At 41.6% G+C, this 21,101-nt stretch overlaps 1 protein-coding gene across 3 annotated transcripts; it reads right to left on the bottom strand.

Moving 5' to 3' along the window:
* Positions 1 to 153: 153 nt before the first annotated feature.
* POLR1D (RNA polymerase I and III subunit D) lies at positions 154 to 21,081 on the bottom strand. Of its 3 annotated transcripts, XM_037375836.1 has the most exons (4): positions 20,896 to 21,006; positions 18,449 to 18,546; positions 11,327 to 11,401; positions 154 to 2,883 (listed from the first exon to the last, which is right to left on the bottom strand). In XM_037375836.1, exons 3-4 carry the CDS (start codon positions 11,341 to 11,343, stop codon positions 2,613 to 2,615), a joined length of 288 nt encoding a protein of 95 aa, XP_037231733.1. In that variant the 5' UTR covers positions 11,344 to 11,401; positions 18,449 to 18,546; positions 20,896 to 21,006; the 3' UTR covers positions 154 to 2,612. The 3 variants fall into 3 exon arrangements, with proteins under 3 accessions (XP_037231733.1, XP_037231731.1, XP_037231732.1); XM_037375834.1 differs by lacking the exon at positions 18,449 to 18,546 and having other exon boundaries at positions 20,896 to 21,081; XM_037375835.1 differs by lacking the exon at positions 18,449 to 18,546 and having other exon boundaries at positions 11,327 to 11,397; positions 20,896 to 20,992.
* Positions 21,082 to 21,101: the final 20 nt, after the last annotated feature.

The raw sequence follows: 21,101 nt of genomic DNA, 5'->3' as shown, positions 1-21,101 counted from the left end.
AACAAAGACAACATTAGTAGCTCAGATACACAATGAACACCTTCAAAGTTCTCACTGTAGCAACATTAAACATAAGGTGCACTCCCCTCTCCTTTGAGCAACTAGGCTGCAATGCACGACTACAGGAAGCTGAGACCAAGGACACACTACTTATTTCGTTATGTATTTATTTATTTTAAGGACTAGGCACTTTCACGAGTAGCAAGTGTTTGGAGTTACAGCAGTTAATACCACATTTTGAACAGTCATGTTCAAGCTTTAAGGTTCAGGGACACCTTACAGACATGATGCTGGTGCTGCACAATACAAGCAACTGCAGACACAATACAAACCTGGCCTTATGCACCCCATTATTTATTTAATCATTACTTACTAAAAAAGTGATCAGCAGGTGAAAATTTGCCTTAAGAACAGTTAACAAGCAGCAGCGATTTTTATTATGTACACTTATGAAAGACAGCACTAAAACATGGAATGAACCAATGAAAGATTAGTAATTCCCGTATGTGCTTTAGTAAGTAAAAAGTGGAATTAGACCTGAACCTATCACCACTGATGAAGACAGGCTTTCTTCAGCTATCTGGTTTAGGCCATATCAGATCCTCTAGCTGAGCAATTCTAGTACAGAAGCACTCCCCATCAACAATCCAAGTCAATTTTGAAAGCACACTCTAATCACTTTCCCCACCTGAAAGCCTGGCTTAAATTAACGTAGAACCAACAACAGCACTCATCCTAAAGGGGTGTTTGAAGGCCTGCGTGTGGCAAACTCTCAGGACACCGTATTATCACCACAAGCCAGACCAGCAATAATTCATGGAGATTTGTTCTGTGGAACATCTCTGGTCCCAAACCTGACCAACAGTGAGATGAATTCTCTGCTGCAAAGCCACATCCTTTCAGCACTGTTGCTGCAGTAGAGCCCAGCTGGTATTAGAAGAGCTGTCCTTCTGAAAAGGATTATTAGAACACAACCAATGTCCAGCAAAATAGACTGCAAATAGCATATGTTTACTTAAACCAAAGATAGCCCTACGTTCTCCAAAAGATACTACTTTTCAACTGATGCCACTTAAATTGTTGGAAATTTTCTGAAAGGCTGGGAGTTCTAGTGTTACGGTTCCTGATAGGAAATAGAGAAACTGGCCACAGCTCCTCAGTGGTAACGTGGAAGTATCCTACTTTGTTTGATACACTGACCCTGGCAGCCACCGCTGGACTCAACACCAGTTTAACTACCCATTACTCAGAAGAGTAATTCCCAGCTCACGCATCACAATTCAGCCACAGCAGATCTCCACTTTGGTCTCCCCATCCCCTAGCTAACACGCTCTTTCCAAGACAGACAGGTAAGTACAGCAAGACAAGGTATAGATTAGCCTATAGGTGGCACTCTTGCCCTGACACAACACCGAAGGACCACGGGGCCCTGATGCTCCTTTCCCTTAGAGGCCCGCCCGTTTCAGTTAAAAAACCCATTAAAAGCATTAATTCCACAAAGCGCTTCGAATGAGCATTTTTGATTTATTGTCAACACACTTAAAAACGGAAACCTATGTTCAAAACAACTAGTTTTTGAGAATACCGACGTACAAAATATTTCACACAGAAGTTTGTTACCGTAACGCAAACACAAGTGAGATGTTGAACATGACTACGTGCATCTCGTGTGCCCCAAGTCACATGTTTAAGAACTGTACCACTACAGAACTGTCACACAGGCTTGGAGAGTGAGCATTTGGCTGTATTTACTGTACTGAAGCATCACCTCTGTATTTCTAGTATTACACACTTACTTGGTAACTTTCTAGCAGTGGACAGGTAATTTTGTCTTCAAGGTTTGTTTTGAAAGCACCATGACAACAGACTGTTCAAACTACTTCCTTCCAGAGGGAAGTCTAAACAGAGACAATTATTGCAGTTATGGCTTTTTAGGGGTAACGTTTATTATTATCTATGACAGGTTTGTGAATATACAATAACAAGCAAAATCAGTCTTTCCTGGTAGTCCCTCCTGGAAAGCAAAACCAGCACTGCCCATTTTAAATTTGTTCTTTTTATACTAAAGAAAGCAAATTCTTATACCCTATACGAAATGCATGTGCTTGGTCAGGCACTGACCAGCTTTCCCTTCTTCTAGATTCTGTAACTAAACTAACTCAAACACGCAAAACTTCTTTATCAGTTAGCAGCAAAGAAGTTCTTCCAACTTTACACAATAAATAGATTTCTGCTTAATTTAAGTTTATTTCCAAAGGAGTGACATGACTAAATGAGTTGTATCGGACAGTGACACGTGTATCACACTCCATCACTAAGACCCTAAGCTTAGTCAAAAGGGGAGAGAGGAATGAAGCAAAGGGAAAGGAACGTCTGTTCTAAAACAGCTGAAAGACTTATGCTGCACTTTGCTTTTCTCTTAAAGATCCCAAAGAACAGTTTTCTAAAGCTACCTCAAGGTTACTTTTCACACACGCAACTGTTCAAAATTCAGTTTTGAACAGCACCTTTTCCTGAAAAAGCGAGACAATCCCTGCAGTCCGATTCGTAATGACATTCCCAGCTTGTAACACCATGTATTCGGCACTCTCCTCTCCCCATCGTTTGCTTGATCACTTTTCATGCTTATCCTTTGTGTGCTGGTTCCTGTTTCGGTGCCTTGGAGGAGAGTAGCTGACTCTACGTCTGGACTGAAAGCTGGGTGTATATGGGTGAATTCTGTGTTTCTTTGGTTTTTCTTCTTTCCTGCTTTTGTTTGGCTCAGGCTCCTTATTGTCCTCCTTTTCCTCACATTCTTGGTCTTGTTCTTTTTGAGACGGTAACGTGTTTTTGATGGTATTAAGAAGAAATCTTTTATTTGTACCAGCAAGAGGACATTTCAACCTGTAAAGACATTTAAAAGTGATCAAAAGACAAGATAAAAACATCCTGAAACAAGTCTGCTGTTTTAACTTCAATAATTTTAAGACAGGTTTGTGCTTTTGGCTTTCCTTGCATGCCACCTAGTGTAAACTCTCAGTACAGAAAGATATGCTCAAGGTTGTCTCTATTCTCCTTTTATATTACTCTTGATAGGATGAAAATTATTCTACTTCAACACAGTGAAAATCCACATGATTTTCACAAGGTAGTGCGTGCAGGCAGAAGCAGAGGATGACTGTATTTTAAGGCTGGCAGTTCTTAACTTCAGTATTCAGGAATCAAATATTTAGTAACATATTCTAGGTCAAATCAGAATGTTTTATAAGATAATAATCTACTAAAGTCAGCATTACCCAACAAACTGAGATAGTCAGAAAGTAGAAAATAGATTTGCATGAAGAACCCAAACAGCTGTAGTGATAAAACACATACACGAGCATACCAATTTTAACTTGTATCTGGCAACCACCAAACAAAACATTTTATTTCTTTTTTTTGAACAGAAAGCATACTTATTCAACTCTTTTGCATTGTTTCCGACTTTCTCCTCTTGCAGCTTAACATTTCTGCACATAACTTATGAGCTAGTTTTAGTAAACAAGTACTGTACATTTCATTGATCTCATTGATATCAGCTATAGTCTACTTATTCCCTATTTATCATCTCAAAGAATGGAAGGAGAAAAAACAAATTTAAGTATATTTCTGCAGAAATCACTCTGAAGACTTTGTTTATAGTGAGAGCCATCCTGGTGTTTGCCTTCACAACATTTTTCAGTTTGCATGATAATGGAGAAGTTATGGAATTACTCTGAAAAAAAGCAGAGCTGTTAAAGAGATCACAGTGCCACTTAACTGAATCAACTATGGAGTCAATGAATCCTAACAACACAACGTTAAGGTATCTATTTTACTTGAATATTTTGTGTAAGTGTAGAAACTATACCCTGAGCATTTAAAAACCTTTGACACCTCTGAATAATCAGATGTATCAGAACAAGAAGGAAATTGCAATGAAGACCCTATGTCTGATTATTTATCATACTTCAGGACTTTTAACTGGACATGGCATTTACCATTGTCTTACAAAAAGTTGCAAAGATGATGAAGGGACTGGAGCATCTCTCTGATGAGGACAGGCTGAGAGAGCTGGGCAGCCTGTTTACCCTGGAGAAGTGAAGACTGAGAGGGGACCTTATCAATGTCTGCCAATATCTTGAGGGCGAGTGTCAGGAGGATGGGGCCAGGCTCTTTTCAGTGGTGCCCAGTGACAGGGCAAGGGGCAACGGGCACAAACTGGAACACGGGAAGTTCTACCTGTATATGAGGAAGAACTTTGCTTTAAGGGTGACAGAGCACTGGAAGAGGCTGCCCAGAGAGGCTGTGGACTCTCCTTCTCTGGAGACATTAAAACTCACCTAGATGTGACTCTGTGCAACCTGCTTTAGGAGAACCTGCTTTAGCAGGGGGTTGGACTAGATGATCTCCAGAGGTCCCTTCCAAGCTTGACCATTCTGTGATACTCTGATTCTGTGTTTTACTTTAGGTCTGCCTGCTAAACATCACTGGAAATTGTTCTTAACCTAAATCCTCAAAGAACTTATGATAGCAATTTTTGACATATACATTAAACAGCCACACTGTTTTATTTCTGCTAGGTATTTCTTGACACATTTCTACACCATAGCTAGTTTTAGAGTTATTAGGGAGACAGTATTTATCCATTACTTGTATTACCAAGTAAAAATACAAAACTAACATATGTCACTAGAATAGGGTTTCTACTTCAAGCTACATCACTTATGAACATGGTGCTGAACATGCCATAGCACAGGTTACAGTCAAGACATAGTACAGAACAGCCAACATTCAAGTCCTCTGTTTATCTTATGCCAGCATGAAACTGTGAAACCTCAACATTTCATACCAAGGAGGGCAGCTTTCTCTAGGCCGCAATCCAGGCAAAAACTATTTCTCATTTGTCTCTTTCCTCTTGCTTTTTCTTACGAGGTAATGCATTGGATTAAGCACTAATATATACGACACAAGAACGAGACAATTTGCCCTAAATAAATTTACCCTGATGAAGTTTTTATTTCTTTTTGGCACTATAAGTGCTGCCTGAGCTATACTAAGAATGAAAACTTATGAGAAATGCAGGGCTTCAGAGTCAGCTAAGAGACACCTTTAGTTCACCATTATACACTGATAAAAACGAGCCACTGGCCTCTCACAGAGCAGCAGTAAGTTACATCACTGAAGAGAAACAGTACTCCTTAGTTTCATTGACCTCAGACTTCAACAAAACAAATTCTACCTTTAAGTCTTAAAGAAAATTAGATGTATGGCACGTGCTACGTTACACACGCATACACACAAGCCCATAATGTTTAAATATATCCATGGTATATGTGGAACTGTGAAGATTACAAGTGATCTGTATTAATCCACTGATACCTTTGAAAGCATTTCTAGTGGTGAGAAAATCGACCTCCCCAAAGACAACTCTTGGGCTCGCTGTACATCTGATCCTGCAACGCTCAGTTCAATGACTGCTTTGCCCTCAATTTAAGTTCGGAAGGGCTGGGAGGCAAGCTCAGCCTAGGCAAGGTGGAATGCAATACCGCTGACTAGTAAACAGTGCCACAGAACAGATTTTAAATGTTCTTCTTTAAAAACAAACAGACAAAAATGTTAAAAGAACATTACAGTTCCAAACTGAAGCATGCCTGAAGCACGGCTGCTGTCATGACCAAAGCAAGCAAGCAACCTGCAATTCTAGAGCAGTCTTGTCTACAAAATGGACTCCACTTCTGCAGCAATGTATTCATTCAATGTAAGAGTTTGCTTTTTGCTTTGCGTGCTCCAGTAAGCTAAACCAAGCTATTCTTACCCACAGAACCTTGTCTCCCACCACAGATAAGTCCCCCACCCCCCAAAATCTCTCCACTATGCAATGACGAAGAGTCAACAGCACATGTTGAGCAAGTAAAAAAAGATGAAATCCATTATTGTGAACACAGGTAGTATCTTAACTCTACTTTTGACATTTTAAGCCAGTATCTGTGCAATAACAGAATTTCCAGTCAATACCTGTCATCATGTGTAGCAGTGCGGTTCAGCACAGAAGTGTACCATACAAGTTCTTAACAGCTAAACATGCTGACACCATTTAAGACACAAGAATACAGTGCCATGCACCACAGTCTTTTCTCCTCTGCTGAGTAACTGGACATACCAAACAAGCTTGGCACAGTAAGCCTCAGTATACAGAGTAAATCACATCTTTCCAGGAAATAAAATTCATTACGGATGAACTTACAAGTACATTCCTACCACTTCCAAAATGCCATGGAAAATACAGTATTTAACAGAAGAGTGACTGAAGGGGGAGGGGGGGAGGAAAAAGGCAGCTAGAGGTTGTTTTGCCAAACCAACTAATCTAAGCCGTTATCCTTTCACAAGGGAACTCACAAAAGGGGACACCTGGGAGGACTATGGTCTTGGCAGCTAGATACAGCTGGCAGGATGCCGGGATGCCGGATGGGAACCTGTGCTCCTATTACAAGATTTTAACGTATTTACTTTGCAATCTCTCTTTGTACCCTGTTTCTCCTCCTCTTCCCATTCAAATGGAAGAGGTGTAGGGGAATCACACTGCAGTGTTTCTGCACAGTCATGCAACACCCATTCATTCAGAGACAAGATGCAATACAGCATTTCGCAGTTCAGTGCCCTCAAACGCTTCAGTTTCATCTTCATTATTTTATATTCTGCAATACTCTCAACAGATTTGGTATTGAACAGAAAGCTATCTATAGGAATGAAAGCAATTTTAGGATTGCTTTACAAGAAATAGGATTAAAAATAATTTCATGCTTTCAAAATGTATCTTCTTTTTGCAATTTCATCTACTCTTATGAGGCAGTGCTGAAAAAACTATCCCAAAAAATCCCAGTTTCCATATCATATTTTAGGTAAGCTTTTCAAGTAAGCAGGGAAGATTACAATCAGTTCAGCCTTAGCGCACTTGCTACCATCGTCTTTGAAGATCAGACCTATATGCCAGTGAAAACAAAGTCAGTCTCTAGAACTTTTCCACACAGTAGCTTGTATGGCATTGTAACTGCCTTTCTCAATTAAAGCACAACAACCCCTTAAAACAGGACATAACTCCAGTGCTATAAGGAAGCTTATGAATTATGTACATAGGACCAAAAAAACCACTTCAGGAAAGCCGAGCTTATAGGTTGATTTTATCTAAACACACGATGGAAAACCCCAAATATTCTACAACATTAATCCATCTGTATCCAATACTCTCTGATGAATCTAGGATAAATTTATCTAACCATTTCAAGTGTTTGTACACTATTTGTCCACAACTTACCATCCTGAATCCAGCTGGCCCTTCAAATATTAACTTCTAGACAGCTGTTCTGATATCCTATCTCAAAAGTTTGAGCATCACAGCAGCATGACTGTGATTCAGCCAGAGATTCTGCTCTTTTGCTCAACATTTCCAGGATTAAGACACCTTCAGAAGAAGATCCTCTCTTCCCCTTCCCTCACACATTTTCTTACTTCTGATTAGCTCTACTAATGCTTAAACCAGATACATGGTCAGCAGGATCTACATCATGTGGTATCATAATGATGTTGGAGACTCCCAACAAGAATCACTATAGAGTACATACAAAAGGAGCACTGCAGGAACTAGAAATACTGCAGTGCTGAGAACAAGAATCTTGAGGACATCCAAGGCACAAGTCAATACTCAAGCCAATAATGAGAGATCTACAAATACGAATATCCAGTATTTCTTGGATTAATTTGCCCTGGACCTAGATAGTGTCAATCTGCGCAGTCCTGAGTGTGGAGGCCAGCAAGCTGACTCTTAACCAACTAATGGCTCATGCAGCCCCACTGGCAACACTGACAGTTGCTCCATGTCTAGAGTCTCAGGTAATTTCTCTTCCTGCATAAACTCTTGCCTGATACCACCACCAGCCTCCCTGTCTGGGACAGGCCTTTCTCCTACTAGCATCTAACCCCTACAGGTTGCAGCACCCACCCATGCCATCCACAGCAAGCTTGTAAGACAATGTAACACTGGCAAAACATTCCAAAACCGGAAGAAATACCTACTAGTGACACTGTCCCGTATTTCAAGGCTAAGTCTTTGTATCAGACGGTAGGCTAAAGGATGACTGCTTTCTACATTTTTTCTGTAGCTGTCATCGATGCTAGCTTGGATGCTTGCAATTTAGGCTCAAACAGCAGCTGATTATCCATCTCATACAAGGAGACAGCAAAAATTTAGGCAGGGGTGCTTGGGGAACTTCTTCAAACAGTGTACTTGAGCTATGGAGAACTAATCACTCCGGAGAGCAACACAGCAGTGGCTTGAACCTGAAAGCAGTCGAAAACAAGTGTTCAGAGGCTTGCTGGCTAAAGCTTTGCTGCCATCAACACCCACCAGGAGACACTACTCCTTTGTAAAGGTATGCACAATAGTTCCCCCCCTCTGGGAATGCCACCTCCCCCACACACCTCCCTTTAACCAATTCCTGTCAAATGCCACTGACTCCAGAAATGTATTTCCCAGAATTTAACAGCTGCTGGAGAGCAACATAAACTGTAATCAGAGAAGTACAAGCAGCAGCAGCCTCTGCTTCTCCTTACCCAAAGACAGATGGCAGAACAAATCTTTTCTTCATAGGCCGAGTTGCTTCAACTATGCAGTGCCCATGCAGGATTGATGGCCTTACACTAGATGTCTCCAGGGTTTGTGCATCTCTTCTCCAGGACTCCTCTGACAAAGGGCTGAGTCCTCATGAAACAAACCTGTAAGCATTTTGAGTTTGGCAAGGAAGGAAGGTTTTGCGTTTTACCTGTTAAGACTGTGCTTTTAGACAAGTTGGTGATGACCTTGTCTCTTTGCTTCTACCAGTTATGCTCTCCTGGATTTGGTCTATTAACATACATTTTCACGAACTAACTCTTCTGCTCATTTCAATTGCTGTCCACAGAGCTCAGAGCAGCAGTAACCTTCCTCTCAAGTAGTTTAGAGTTGCAAGGTTACATGTCAGTCCTGGATCTAATCTCTAAAGCCCTTCAGGATTTACTGAAACATCAGTTACATCTGGTGGCATTTTGCTGAAGTGTGATACTCAGCTGAGCACAGTTAAGTTTCCTTCCAAATATCTTACTGGTTATCTCATCTCCCATGCATATATGCAATACCTAGTTGCTGGGCCAGTTCAAAAGGACCAGAACAGCACAATGGGGCATGAAAAATATTAAAAGGAAAAGAGCAGTGGCAGCTTCCAGCTGGTGCTCTGTTTCTTGCACTTGCAGAACTAAACACCGAGGCCTTACTGGGAGTCTGCCTATGGGGGGCTTTACACCTTCCTTACAGCCACTTACATCAGCTATACACTAGCCTATGCCAAACTCTAAGGCAGCAGATTTGTGACAAATGGGATTACTACCAGTCTCTCTAAGGATAAATTCAGAGAGGGAAAAATCCCTGGAGAAGCATCATATAAAAAAAAAATAAAATCTTCTGAGTGCAGGATATCCTGAGCTGCAGACTGCCCGAAGCTGGGATAGTACCTTGAGGAAGTACTGCTACTTTCTTGTACTTTTCTTGCTCCATTTCCTAAGCACTGGGTACCGGCCGCTGATGGAGACAGGGCACTGCAGAGACGGATCCTCTGTCTGACCCAGTATTGCTATTCTCATGTTCCTCTGCAGCTGAAAGCATCCTTACTTCAACAGTCTCAATTCAGGATATCGCCATGCCAATCCCTATGTCAACAAGTCTTCCTCTTCCTGAAGCCTTCTTGACAATCCTCTCCTCCTACACCTTTAACACAGAGGTTAAAGTGTCTGCCTAGCCAGACACTATTTCACTTTAATGGAATCTGTAGCTGTTCTGAAGAACAGGTCACCCTTGGGTATCCCTTGCTTTGGCAGGTCTTGGGCATGCTTTAGCAAACTGCATGTTACCCTGAGCCATCATCACAGCCAGCCGAGCAGGACCACTACTCTTTTACAGAAAGGAATAAGTAGCCAGGGCCAGGAGTAGAAAAGCATACACATTCCTGGCAGGTATTCCAGACTGCACAAGCAGCAGCAAAGTTGCACAGGGACCCTCGGTTATCTCCCAACTGAAATATTTAGTCTCCATACCTGGAATTAACTTGCAAATTCACAGTAACTGGATGCATGCAACACTTCACGGTACTAATTATCTGCACTGGTTTACCTGGCCATTTGGGACACTGACAAGGCAAAAGCATGCTCTATTAGTATAGTTATAACCACTCTAGGGGATTAAACCAATTTAACTATTTTAACATAAAGGGTATAAAGTGCATCCCTAGCAGAAATACTGGGTAAAATATTCAAAAAACCCAAAATTTGTTTCAAAACCATAAATAATTAAAACACCATCTTGCTGAAAACAGTTAATCTCTTCAGAGATACAAAAACACAGCCCAAAAATCAGCTGAGGACTTCATTAACAGTGCAGGCTTATCTTTCACTACTGTTGGTGGAGGAAGCCAAACCTTATCTACAAATGAGTTTAATGCAGTCAACTGGTGCGCTATTAGGGTGAATATCCCTAGATCCAATAGCTTCTTATCAAAGTCATATATGCTGTTTTAGATGAATGACTCTTCTCAGCACGTTATTACTTCTTTAATTACAATTACATGCATTACATTCCATGATAATCCAGCTGTAAAAACTGAAATACTGCTTTGAAGAATTAATATTGTATTTCACTTAAGATTTAAATACAGTGATTCTTTTCCCACTTGCTATACAAATTAGCCCCTGGGTTTTAACAGGTTTTTTAGTATTTAAAAATACCTCCTTCCAAAATGGGATTATACTCCGAGTTCATTTTTGGCTGCAGTTTACACATGGATTCTCTACTAGATCATTGATTATTTTTATTGTTTTAAGGGTTTAGGTTGCTTTTTCAGGCTATGAATTCTTTTTACTTAAACAGATTCTAACCCAGTAACACATGGCCTGTATGTAACTACATGCACACTGAAGCTACCCTGTATTTTAAAGACTCATGAGGTTCCAATTCAAACTTAGCAATTCCATCTATTATAAGGCAATACTACTACAGAAGCTACTCCCAGTGTTCCAATTGCTTTGATTTCAAATGCATTCAGTCAAGAAATTTCATGCAGGCAGAATTTACTTGAACTTCTTTCTTATCTGGACTCAATTTTTTTCCCAGACAAATTCATACCTAGATGAAGACAAATTATTTAAACATGAAGCAAATTAAAAGGTAGAGACTTCCGTCACACATTAAATGTAAAATTTATGTAGGCATCAGTCATAGCATTCATTTCCTCTTGGCACAACTTACCAACCCATGGCTCCCATTGTTTCAGCTCTGGTTCTCCCACGTTTTGCCTCTTTAAGTAACTCTTCCACAGCCTTCCTAAATATGAGGAAAAGTAAAAAGTTACTGCTTGCAGAACACAAGAACTGGTCACCTTATGCACTTATGTGTATTAAGCGGAAAGCTTCCTCACTGTAATGAATTAAGCAATAAAGAGGCTACCAAAATCACCTTGACTTTCTTAATAAGATAGTTCAGATCCCTATGCACCAAGCTTTAAAGAAACATTTTGACATATTAAAAACAATCAAAGCTGTTACAAATGCAATATTTGTACAACTACAAATACAAAAATTGCAACACTAATTGAACACTAGAAATAAAGTGTGTGAAACTGGTGTACTACACTGAAAAAGCACAGCCCCTGTTATTTCACCTTAGGAATGCTCTTCCCTGCTGTCACTTCACTTAGGTTCTTCCTAAAGTCTCTCAACCACAGCAGACCTATTTTGAGCACAGTTAACTGCCACCAGTAAAATAGCAAGCAGTCAGATGACAGTAAAATCACTGCAACTACCAGTTGTCAAACTGTACTAGCTTTGTGTGAACGGTGGAAGAGCTCATCTTTGTGACTATGATCTGCTGCCATCCAAAATGACCAACTTCTACATTATCAGCATCTTCTAGAACAAACTGGCCAGACTAACACTAAAGCAATTAAATAACTGTGCCCACATAAGACACCACTGGAGAGTGTTAATTATGCTAATTATAGGTAACTCCTGCAATGTCGGTCTTTCAGTTCTCTTTACAATTTAATTTTCATCTCAAATAACACTTAAGTAATTTCTCTACAGTTCCTGGTCGAAATTAATGTGAAAACAAATGAAAGGATAATGTAAGCCATTTATTATATAAATTGAACGCATAAACTAACAATTTGGTTAGTTAACTGTAAGCAACTACAGAAGTCAACCATGAATAACTGCAAGACAGAAAAGTAAAGCTACACCTGACCATAATATCCAGTAAACGAAGCTAAGTGTTAACAACACTGACACGGGTAAGACTGAAGGTAAGAGGTAATACAAAGGGTATTTATTGTTTAGCTCTCCCAGCTACAATGTGCCAGAATGGCTGCTGGTTGTTTGGACTACATCAGAAACACGATCATCACCTTGACAGTACAAGTGTGTGTTAGACTGTGCAAAAAAGGTAACTGTCAACAGACTTCAACTCAAACTTCAAGGAAGCCATGTCCCAACACATTGTTATGGTATTATCAGCACAGCAGGATTTTGCTGCTTTGCCACAGATTAAAAAATGCCCGAGTATTAGTTTTGTTAAGTCAAATTTGAGTCTAGAGAAGTCCTGAGTCATCACCTAATAGAGAAGCAGGTCTGAGAAGAAAAGTGGTTTACATGGCGGGTCCATCTGAAGATCTAACAAGTTAATGCTGGGCTCTAAACACCTAACAGAGTGGTTTATTACCATTTAGGTTATTAAAAGTCTACATAGAAAACACCAGAAGCCTTAGGTTTAAACACATACACTGCATGTGCATAACAGGGAACAAAAATAAGCAGCTCAGAATTTCCTTCAGTGGCTAATGAGAAAATGTTATGCAGTCACACAGCAACCTACATCTGTCAGTCCAGATCTAACTTTCAGTTTGTTATGGTCTTAACATATGCCTTTACTGGCTCCCCTTCACGTTTGTGATTGTGGACTCGTTCATTCATTAGTATAGGCTGGTCACATTTTATAAACACAGACGTTTTTTGTTCTGTCTGTATTGCTTTTGGGAATGCTTTGGCTTACCCTGGCAATAGAAAATGAATTGGTGCTAAATGAATGCGAGTGTAATGTACACCAAGGTGCAGCTACTCTTTCTACAGTTACTCTGCAGTTCTGCTTATATATAGTTTTCATATTTTATACTTACTAATCAGCTCCCATGGAACTACTTCCCCACTTTATAGTAATTTCCAGCAATTAGCTAAAGATTGCTAAATGAGCCTCCAGAATTAGTCACGAGTTCTCAAACTTACAAATAATCCTTGATCAACTTTTATATATATATTCCTTTGTTCCAAGGGGAAACCATTCCACGCAGCAAAAGCTGAGATCTGTGCCAGACAAACATGCAAATACCCACAGGTCATAACTTTTTCATTTGAGAGTTTGCATTCGAAGGGCTTTGCAAAGGAAAGCGTCCAAGACTTCCACAGAAACAACAATCGAGAAACGCATCAAAAAATTGTAGCACTGCTTCTCTGTGCAGTAGTTTATTAATGGCAATATTGGTTTACAGTTCCTCACAAAATCTCTCTCTCATATAAGGTTATAGGTATGATCTCAGTAGCAGCTGGGCTTAGGGTAATTCAAATCCTTTTTTAAGCACACATCTGACTGTGAGGATATGTTGCATATCCAGTCATACCACAGACATTCATGGAAATGGAATGGGAGATGTTCCATACACAGGTCTCCAGACATTAGAGGGTTTTTTTATTATTTTAATTAAGAAGATATTTTTTTCTCCAGACCCAGAATTTGCTATCTGAGCAGCCTGAGCTAGTTTATAGTGAGGACAGCAGAAACATGTGGCCTTTATAAAAGCCTGTCCTGAGCCTTCAAACAGCAGTGTCAGATGAGAGGGAAGAAAGAATAAAGAAGAGTAGTCTGATTTTACTTACCACAGTTACCAAACTCAGTGATTCTGTTTTGAGAAACCCGACCAGGAGGCAGACTAAAAGCCTGTCATTATTATTATATTATAAAAATCTGCCATTATTTTATAATTAAAATCATAAACAAAAGTGTCTGAGCTACAATGCACTAATAAAGCACACACACGTATTTTAAACAGCTACAACTCAGTTTTAGGGGAAACATCAGAATAAATATGGTGACACAAATTCTATTAACTTAGGTACGAACTATAAACCCTGAGGTAGTTAAGACTTTTTTTTTTTTTTTTTTTTTTTGCTTTAGTTGTATCAAAGATCAGACTAACATGGTGCCCATCTTAGTAGCCTTATAAGTTCACACCTTCCTTTCTTACCAAACACCACTTCCTAATACTGGTCTTTCAACATCACTCTTAATAACTGCACCTTAGCAAAACTCTTTCGATTCACACAGGCAAATTAAAAAAAATGCTCAGATCCCCTTTGAAATAATGCGTTTCCACTCACTGAACTTATATCCTCTACACAAGTAAGCCAAAGGCTTAAAAGCTATGCAAACAAGGTTTTTACTTTTGCTTTTAGAGGCCTCTTGGGACTCCGCATTGCTCATTCTCTTCATTTTTATGTCTTGGTTACAATACAAACAGCCCTGTGGCTGCCAGCTTCAGCTCCAAGAACAGCAGCACGAGCAAAGGGAACACGGTATGCAACTTTCACATGAGAACCACCCAAACATCAGGGGACTGACAGGAGGGAGAATTAGGGATGGGCACATTTAAGATGACTGTCATCGTTCTGGCACCTTTTACAGGAAACACCACTTAGAACTTGCTGTGCCAGTCTTTTTTGAACAATCAAGCTTAGCTGCAGAATTACAGTAACATGAAGGTATAAGCAGTGATACTTTTATCTTCAAGAGTATGGTCCAAGACCTATTTACATTTCTGGGGGTTAGACTTTATATTCCAAGGTTACAGGCAAAGCTCCCGTTGCATAAATCCTAACAACTTGCATCACAAATGCATGGGCCCAAAGAGGGAGAACGTTAAAGGCTTCCAAGTCAGGCAAACTCAGAAATATTTTCTATTCCTCACTCAGGGCAAGAGCTTCATCATTTTTTCCAAAAGGTCAAACAGACAGACTGAAAAATGACTAATTGGTAATAAAGAGGTATGTCTGATACAGTTACAGACAACCAAAGCACCACGTCATTACAGAGACCACCCAATGTTTGTAATTATAGACCACTCTGTTAGGAGAAAACATATCATGCTGGATCTGACAGCCGAGAAGCCAGGCAGCCACAGCCCCATGCACAGGTCCAACCAGTAGCAAGGCTGAAAATCTACTCCCAGCAGACACACACACACACCCCCACCACTGGCCACACTGATCACTGACACACAGAGCACTCACACCAACAGCTTCATCCCACTCTTCTCTCTGGCCAGGTGCAGAAGCCTCTGAGATTCCAGCCCAATTCCATTGCTGGTACAGATCGTCACACAGAGCTGGCTGGGACTCCCAGGTCCCCCAGCACCCAACCCCACTGTAGTCTTGCCTGTAGAAACCCACAGGCGCACATGGTCACACATGTCTCGCCCTTGGAGACCCCTGACCCTGCAGTCTCTCCAGCCAGGACTCCTCAGTGCCTCCAAAGGCTAGCTCCTCTCGTGGGCTCACTCTCAGAGATACAGGCTCACCTCCCAGCTCCCACCTCATTCACCCACTCACCAGCTGATTCAGCTGGATATTCACTAGCAGCCACACATTCCCCAACATGCCCACACTTGCTCCACTACCGCAGCACAAATAAATAGGTCCCCACTCCCACTCCAGTGTCTGACACTTGGTTTTTACTCACTCCATGAAGTGTCCCTGGCTGCTGGCACCCAGCCCTCCAGCCCAGGGTCCCAGCTCTGGCTGGGATCCAGACCTACACTTGTTCCAGTTGCTGGCACCATGGACACATGGTCCCTCGACCCCATGGTTTGACTCTAGTCACTAGCACTGATGTACACCCTCTCCCCTCACACCGAGTCCCTCACCCAAGAAAGAGTTAGAAAGGAATTTAACAGGAAGACAGGACAGACTGCACTGAACAGGTGCAGGGCATGGTCAGACAAGTGTACTAACCAGCAGCCTTCTCACACACGACCAGACCTTTTTATCCCCTTATTCTTCCATTTTCCCCACTCTTGCTTCTCCCCAAGTCACCTGAATCTATTCCTTTCCCTACCTTTTGTTCCTCCCTTACACATCCCATAGTAAGCCTTATGCAATCTCACAATGCTTTTCTCCTGCATCCCACATGAGTAGGCAGCAACACCTACAATAAGTCTCAAAGGCACTCCTCAGCATTGACTCATCCTGATGGGTGTCACACCTGCAGGCTGAGCCTGTCTCCTGGGACCACCCCTAGGAGGGGCCCAGAGAACATGTTCATTCCTCTGAGTCCTTGCTGTGGGTTGCCACCTGCACCTCTGGGTTTGCAGAGATGGACCTCTGATGGGTTGGTGTCTCCTGGGACTGGCCTGGAAAAAGCCAGGGCTAGGCACTACTTGTGCTCCCCCATCCACCTTGGTCTCTCTTTAATCCACTGCGGGCATGCCTGGGAGCTTTCGGCACATAACCTAATAAAGTCTGCCATCTACACCCACCCCATCATCTCATTAAAGATCCTGGTGGGAGCTCCAATGAAAATATATCTACTTCATTGCTTCATAGCATGCAATCAGCTACTGAAGTGTACAGACCTGGAGTAGGAGGTCAGCGTTCATATTCAACACCTCCCAGAGTCAGCAAAGGGGTTCCTTTACCAAACATCTTTGTGAAAGACCTTCATAGCATCAGTAACTCCTTGCAGTCTATACCACTACCATTCAAGCTCAAAGGTCAGGCTGCTTGGCTACTGTGATCCCCAAAATCACGCTTAAACCTACCTCCTGAGGGACTCTAGTTCCTGACAGCAAGCTGCAAGCCCAGGAAAAAAATTAGCAAGTTTTTAAATCAATTTTCTTGAAGTAGTTTTATGCAGACTATACAACTTATTTTTAACTACGCATGGGACTGGAAATAGAATGGATGTTGGTATTCTGATTACATCTGAATAATTAATATCAAGACCTTCAGTCAAGTAAAGGACTGAAGATACTGCCTTCTACAATAAAGGAATAATAATGAAGGCCACTGTTATTTACAATTGGCTCCTGCAAGCTGGTTTGTCTGATCTGCTCACACTTGCTAAGAAAACTGATGAAAAGGAACATTGAGAACAAAGCCTAAGCCACAATATTTAAGAGCAAAGAAAAAAAAAAAAGGCACAAACATGCCACAAATTTCTTAACATTTGTTCAAAGGCAAAGATGCTCCACACTGGGTATGTGAACGCTCTCATTCTTTGTTGATCAGGTTTCGTAGTTATTTAAATATTCTATTTGTCAGTCCCATGAGTGCTATTTGCAGCACATTTCTGTGCTGATATTCTCACCAGCCTGAGTAGTGAACATACCACTCCATTTCAAATACCAATTTTAGTTTGCAGACCACTTTTTTTTTTTTTTTCCCCTCCATGAATATGGGAAAGAATGGCATACTGAATCCTGGCACTTCAATTATAACTATTAAAAACAACAGTAAGAATATTAATTAATTTCTCCATGGCCCAAAGCTCACTTGTTAAAAAGTGTCATGTGGATGCCTGTGCAACAAAATTAGAGTATTGATTCTCAACTCAACTACAGGCCTCTTATTACAGAATTACAGCATTCCTTGTGATTCAGAGCAGCATCTCCTCAGGAAACACTTAATCCCAAGTAAATGATGCTCCAAACAAGCTTGGTAGGCACTTCTAATAAGGTATGGTATCCAAGGTCATATATTATGAAATATTTATAGCTGTTGAAAGACAAATTATGGAAGGATTTTGACATATAATACACAGTATAACAAAGCCACATCCTTTATATTCGCAGAGAAATGACATCTTTTCTGTGCTTCAAACACAGAGAACCATGATGACGATTTAGGAAGGAGAGGGGGAAGAAAGATTTTTTTTTTAGATAGGGATGAAAATGGTGACCTCTGTAGATGAAAATGGTGACCTCTGTAATATCCCAGTGGATATTTAGTTGAAATAAACTAGGAAAAGCACATACACATGCTTGTGGGGAAATAGACTAAACAGTTCCTAGCAGATGACCTGTAACATTATTTTTGTTCCCTCTCATTCTTGGGTCACATCTTCGCAATACCATTAATTATATATATTAACAGAATTTAGCCTAGAATTTTCTTAGAATCACACTGTATCTCAAGACTCTGAGTCTTCACTGATGTACCAGCAAGTTCACAGGAAAAAACGTCAGTTCTTATTTCCAGCAAAGGTTACTGGGTGAGATGGAGAAGAGGAAAGAGTTCAGTAGAATGTAGCAAATACTACTATTTTACATACCTGTGGTATTTACAGTTTTTAGAGTTTTAAAATCCAGATTACTAAACAGCATGGTAACTTGTGAGTTGGTATTCAGCTTTCTAGGAAGCATTCACTTCCTATTAAAAGTGAGGAAAACAAATACAATGTCAAGCAAGAATCAGACACAGTAAAACTGAAAAATAATAGCAGGAAAATGTGGCAGTAAGGATGAAATAGAACAAGGAAAAATAATAGCAGGAAAATGTGGCAGTAAGGATGAAATAGAACAAGCCAGATTAAGAGACCCCTCCTTACACTCCTTTTTCCTCCGTGGTAAGTTAAATAAAAAACACGCATACAAAAATCTCAAGCTGTTATTGTAGCTACAAAACATAAATGCTGTTTTTTGTATGCTAAAGCCATATTATACAGCCTAAAAATTAGAAACCTTCACTACCACTGCTGTACTATTCACAGAAAAGTATGATCAACAGGTCATTGAATACAAAACTAAGAAGTAATGTCTGTAAAACAAAGAATACAGGTCTGTATTATATTCTTGAAGACTGTATGGGGAAGTGTATTTAGAGTAAGAAACACACAAGTATGACATCTAAATGCATGCAGCATGAACTGAATTCAGGGTGCTTCTAGCGAACCCAGCTGTTATTACAGCTAAAGGTATGAAAAAGTAACTAATAATAGGTGGATCCAGGGCAGAAAGCAATGATCATTAAGTATACTATATGGTACTTAAAATGTGTTCAGAGCCAATTAAACACGTGTGGAGATGAGATGAACAGTAGCATGGACTGAAGACATCGGACAGCTAAACACTACCGTGTACCACTCGATAAATAATTAAGCTTCATCCTCATTATCTACCATGCTGCCACACAAAAGGAATAGCAAATCCTAACTCAGATTGAAGCCATGAGGCAGGATAAAACTTTGAATCTGGTTCTTGTTAAGGAGAACATCAGAAGGTGACGGTGGAGCAGGCAGCTATAGCCAAAGAGTGAGTGGCCATGCCCTGAACCACACAGAGGACCCCAAGTCCCCAGCACAGCAAGAGCAGCCAGAAGACAGCATGGCAGAACAGTAACATGGCTTTGACTTGCTACAAACAAAAAAGGTTTAAGTTTGGAATGGCACCAGCAAAAATAACATTCATGCATATACAGAAAGAAGCTTTAATTATTAAACTGATGATCCGAGCGCAGAAGTAGCTTACCAAGAATTAAAGGCCTCTTAGAAAGCATTATGCTCTCTAGCCCTTCTACCACCCCAGTGCTAACGCTCTTAGCCCATTTAAAACACTTGCCGGATACAAGCAGAAACAAGTTATTTTCTACAAGCACTCTCACAAATGGTTTCTTAAAAGTTAAGGGAGAGAACCATGAGGAGAACAACAGTTCAGAAAGCTCCTGGCCATCACTTCATTGCAACAGGTTTTTAAACAGCCCTAAGAAAAGTGCAGTTACTCAGAAATATGCTCAAAAAATTTAAAAACTAAAAATCCCAGTAACTACAAGTAGGATTATTACCAGGAAAAAACGCAATATAAACACGCAAGTCTATTCTTAATGCAAAAGTAAGAGAGGTCTACTGTGATTGAGTATCCAATTATAGACATCTGCATTTTAATCCTCAGTGTTTGCTTGGGAACACTCAGTACGTACAGTGAGATGAATCCTCTCATACCAATGAAATACCATGTAGAAAGCAGTTTTCTTTTTTTACAAAATAGCTGCCAAGCATTTTGTATTATTCCATACAAGGAACAGGGCATTTTTAACAATTAGACAACTGGCACATCTCCAACATTGAAAACTGGAATTTGTAGGAATTGATTTTTTACAAAATTTTACCAAGTACATCTAATCACCAAATGGTAACCGATGAAAGATGAACCGCCTACGACTTCTGAGCCTTGTTTCTAAATGGTACCAACATGCACCACAAGAGTAGTTGATTTTTTTTTTTTATTATTATTTGTAACAATGGAGTATTCCCATCACGGGGGGAAGATTTTCTGTTGCAACTGCCTCCGCAAGGGCTTCAAAGTTCTGTCCCGAAGCGACCGTGCACGCCAGCTGCAGGCTGCACACCGCTGGGGCCGCACGCTCACCGCGCCCGGCGCTGCTGCGGCGGAGGCCGGGCCCGGCCCAGGGGCCTCCGCTCCACCCAGGACCCCGCCGCCTCCTGCCCCGGCGAGCCCGAGGGCTGAGGCCCGGCGCCGGGAGCGGACGCCCCGCAGCCGCAGCCAGCTCCGGAGCGCACGGCCGCGCTAGCGCTGGGCCCCGGCGCCGCGCAGGGCCCTGCAGAGCCAGGGGGCCCGTTCCTGGCGGCCCCAGGCCGACGCTGCCCGGGCCTCGCGGGGCAGGAGGCGATGCCGGGGCCCCGTTCGGCGGAGAGGCCCCGCCGAGGCCGTGAGCTCTCGGGGTCACTCAGCCACACACCCCCCGCCACCGCTCGCCCGTCACCTCTCCAGCTCCCGGTCCTCCTCCATGGCGGCGCGACGAAGACGAGCGACCGGCGCCCGCTCTCCTCCCGCTAGGGCCCGGCTCCTCAGGCGAAGGCCGTCACCATACCCCGCTGGCGGCCCGGCGGCGAGGCGGGGCGGAGCAGTGGGGCAGGCGCAACGGACGGCGAGGACCCCGGCGGGGAGGAGCCGGGGCGGTGCGAAGCG

The sequence above is a fragment of the Falco rusticolus genome, chromosome 2, assembly GCF_015220075.1.
Source record: "Falco rusticolus isolate bFalRus1 chromosome 2, bFalRus1.pri, whole genome shotgun sequence".
In the NCBI taxonomy this organism is placed as follows: Eukaryota; Metazoa; Chordata; class Aves; order Falconiformes; family Falconidae; genus Falco; species Falco rusticolus.
The sequence above is the reverse complement of the archived record's forward strand: the minus strand, read 5'-3'. Positions and strand labels throughout refer to the sequence as shown.

Bases quoted from the DNA above. Each gene is read 5' to 3' on its own strand.
- POLR1D (XM_037375834.1), bottom strand. From the start codon at position 20,921: ATGGAGGAGGACCGGGAGCTGGAGAG. The intron at 11,402-20,895 runs GTGACGGGCGAG...CCTCATATTTAG, and splicing joins GAGGACCGGGAGCTGGAGAG to GAAGGCTGTGGAAGAGTTAC. The intron at 2,884-11,326 runs GTAAGTTGTGCC...ATGTCTTTACAG, and splicing joins ACAATGGGAGCCATGGGTTG to GTTGAAATGTCCTCTTGCTG.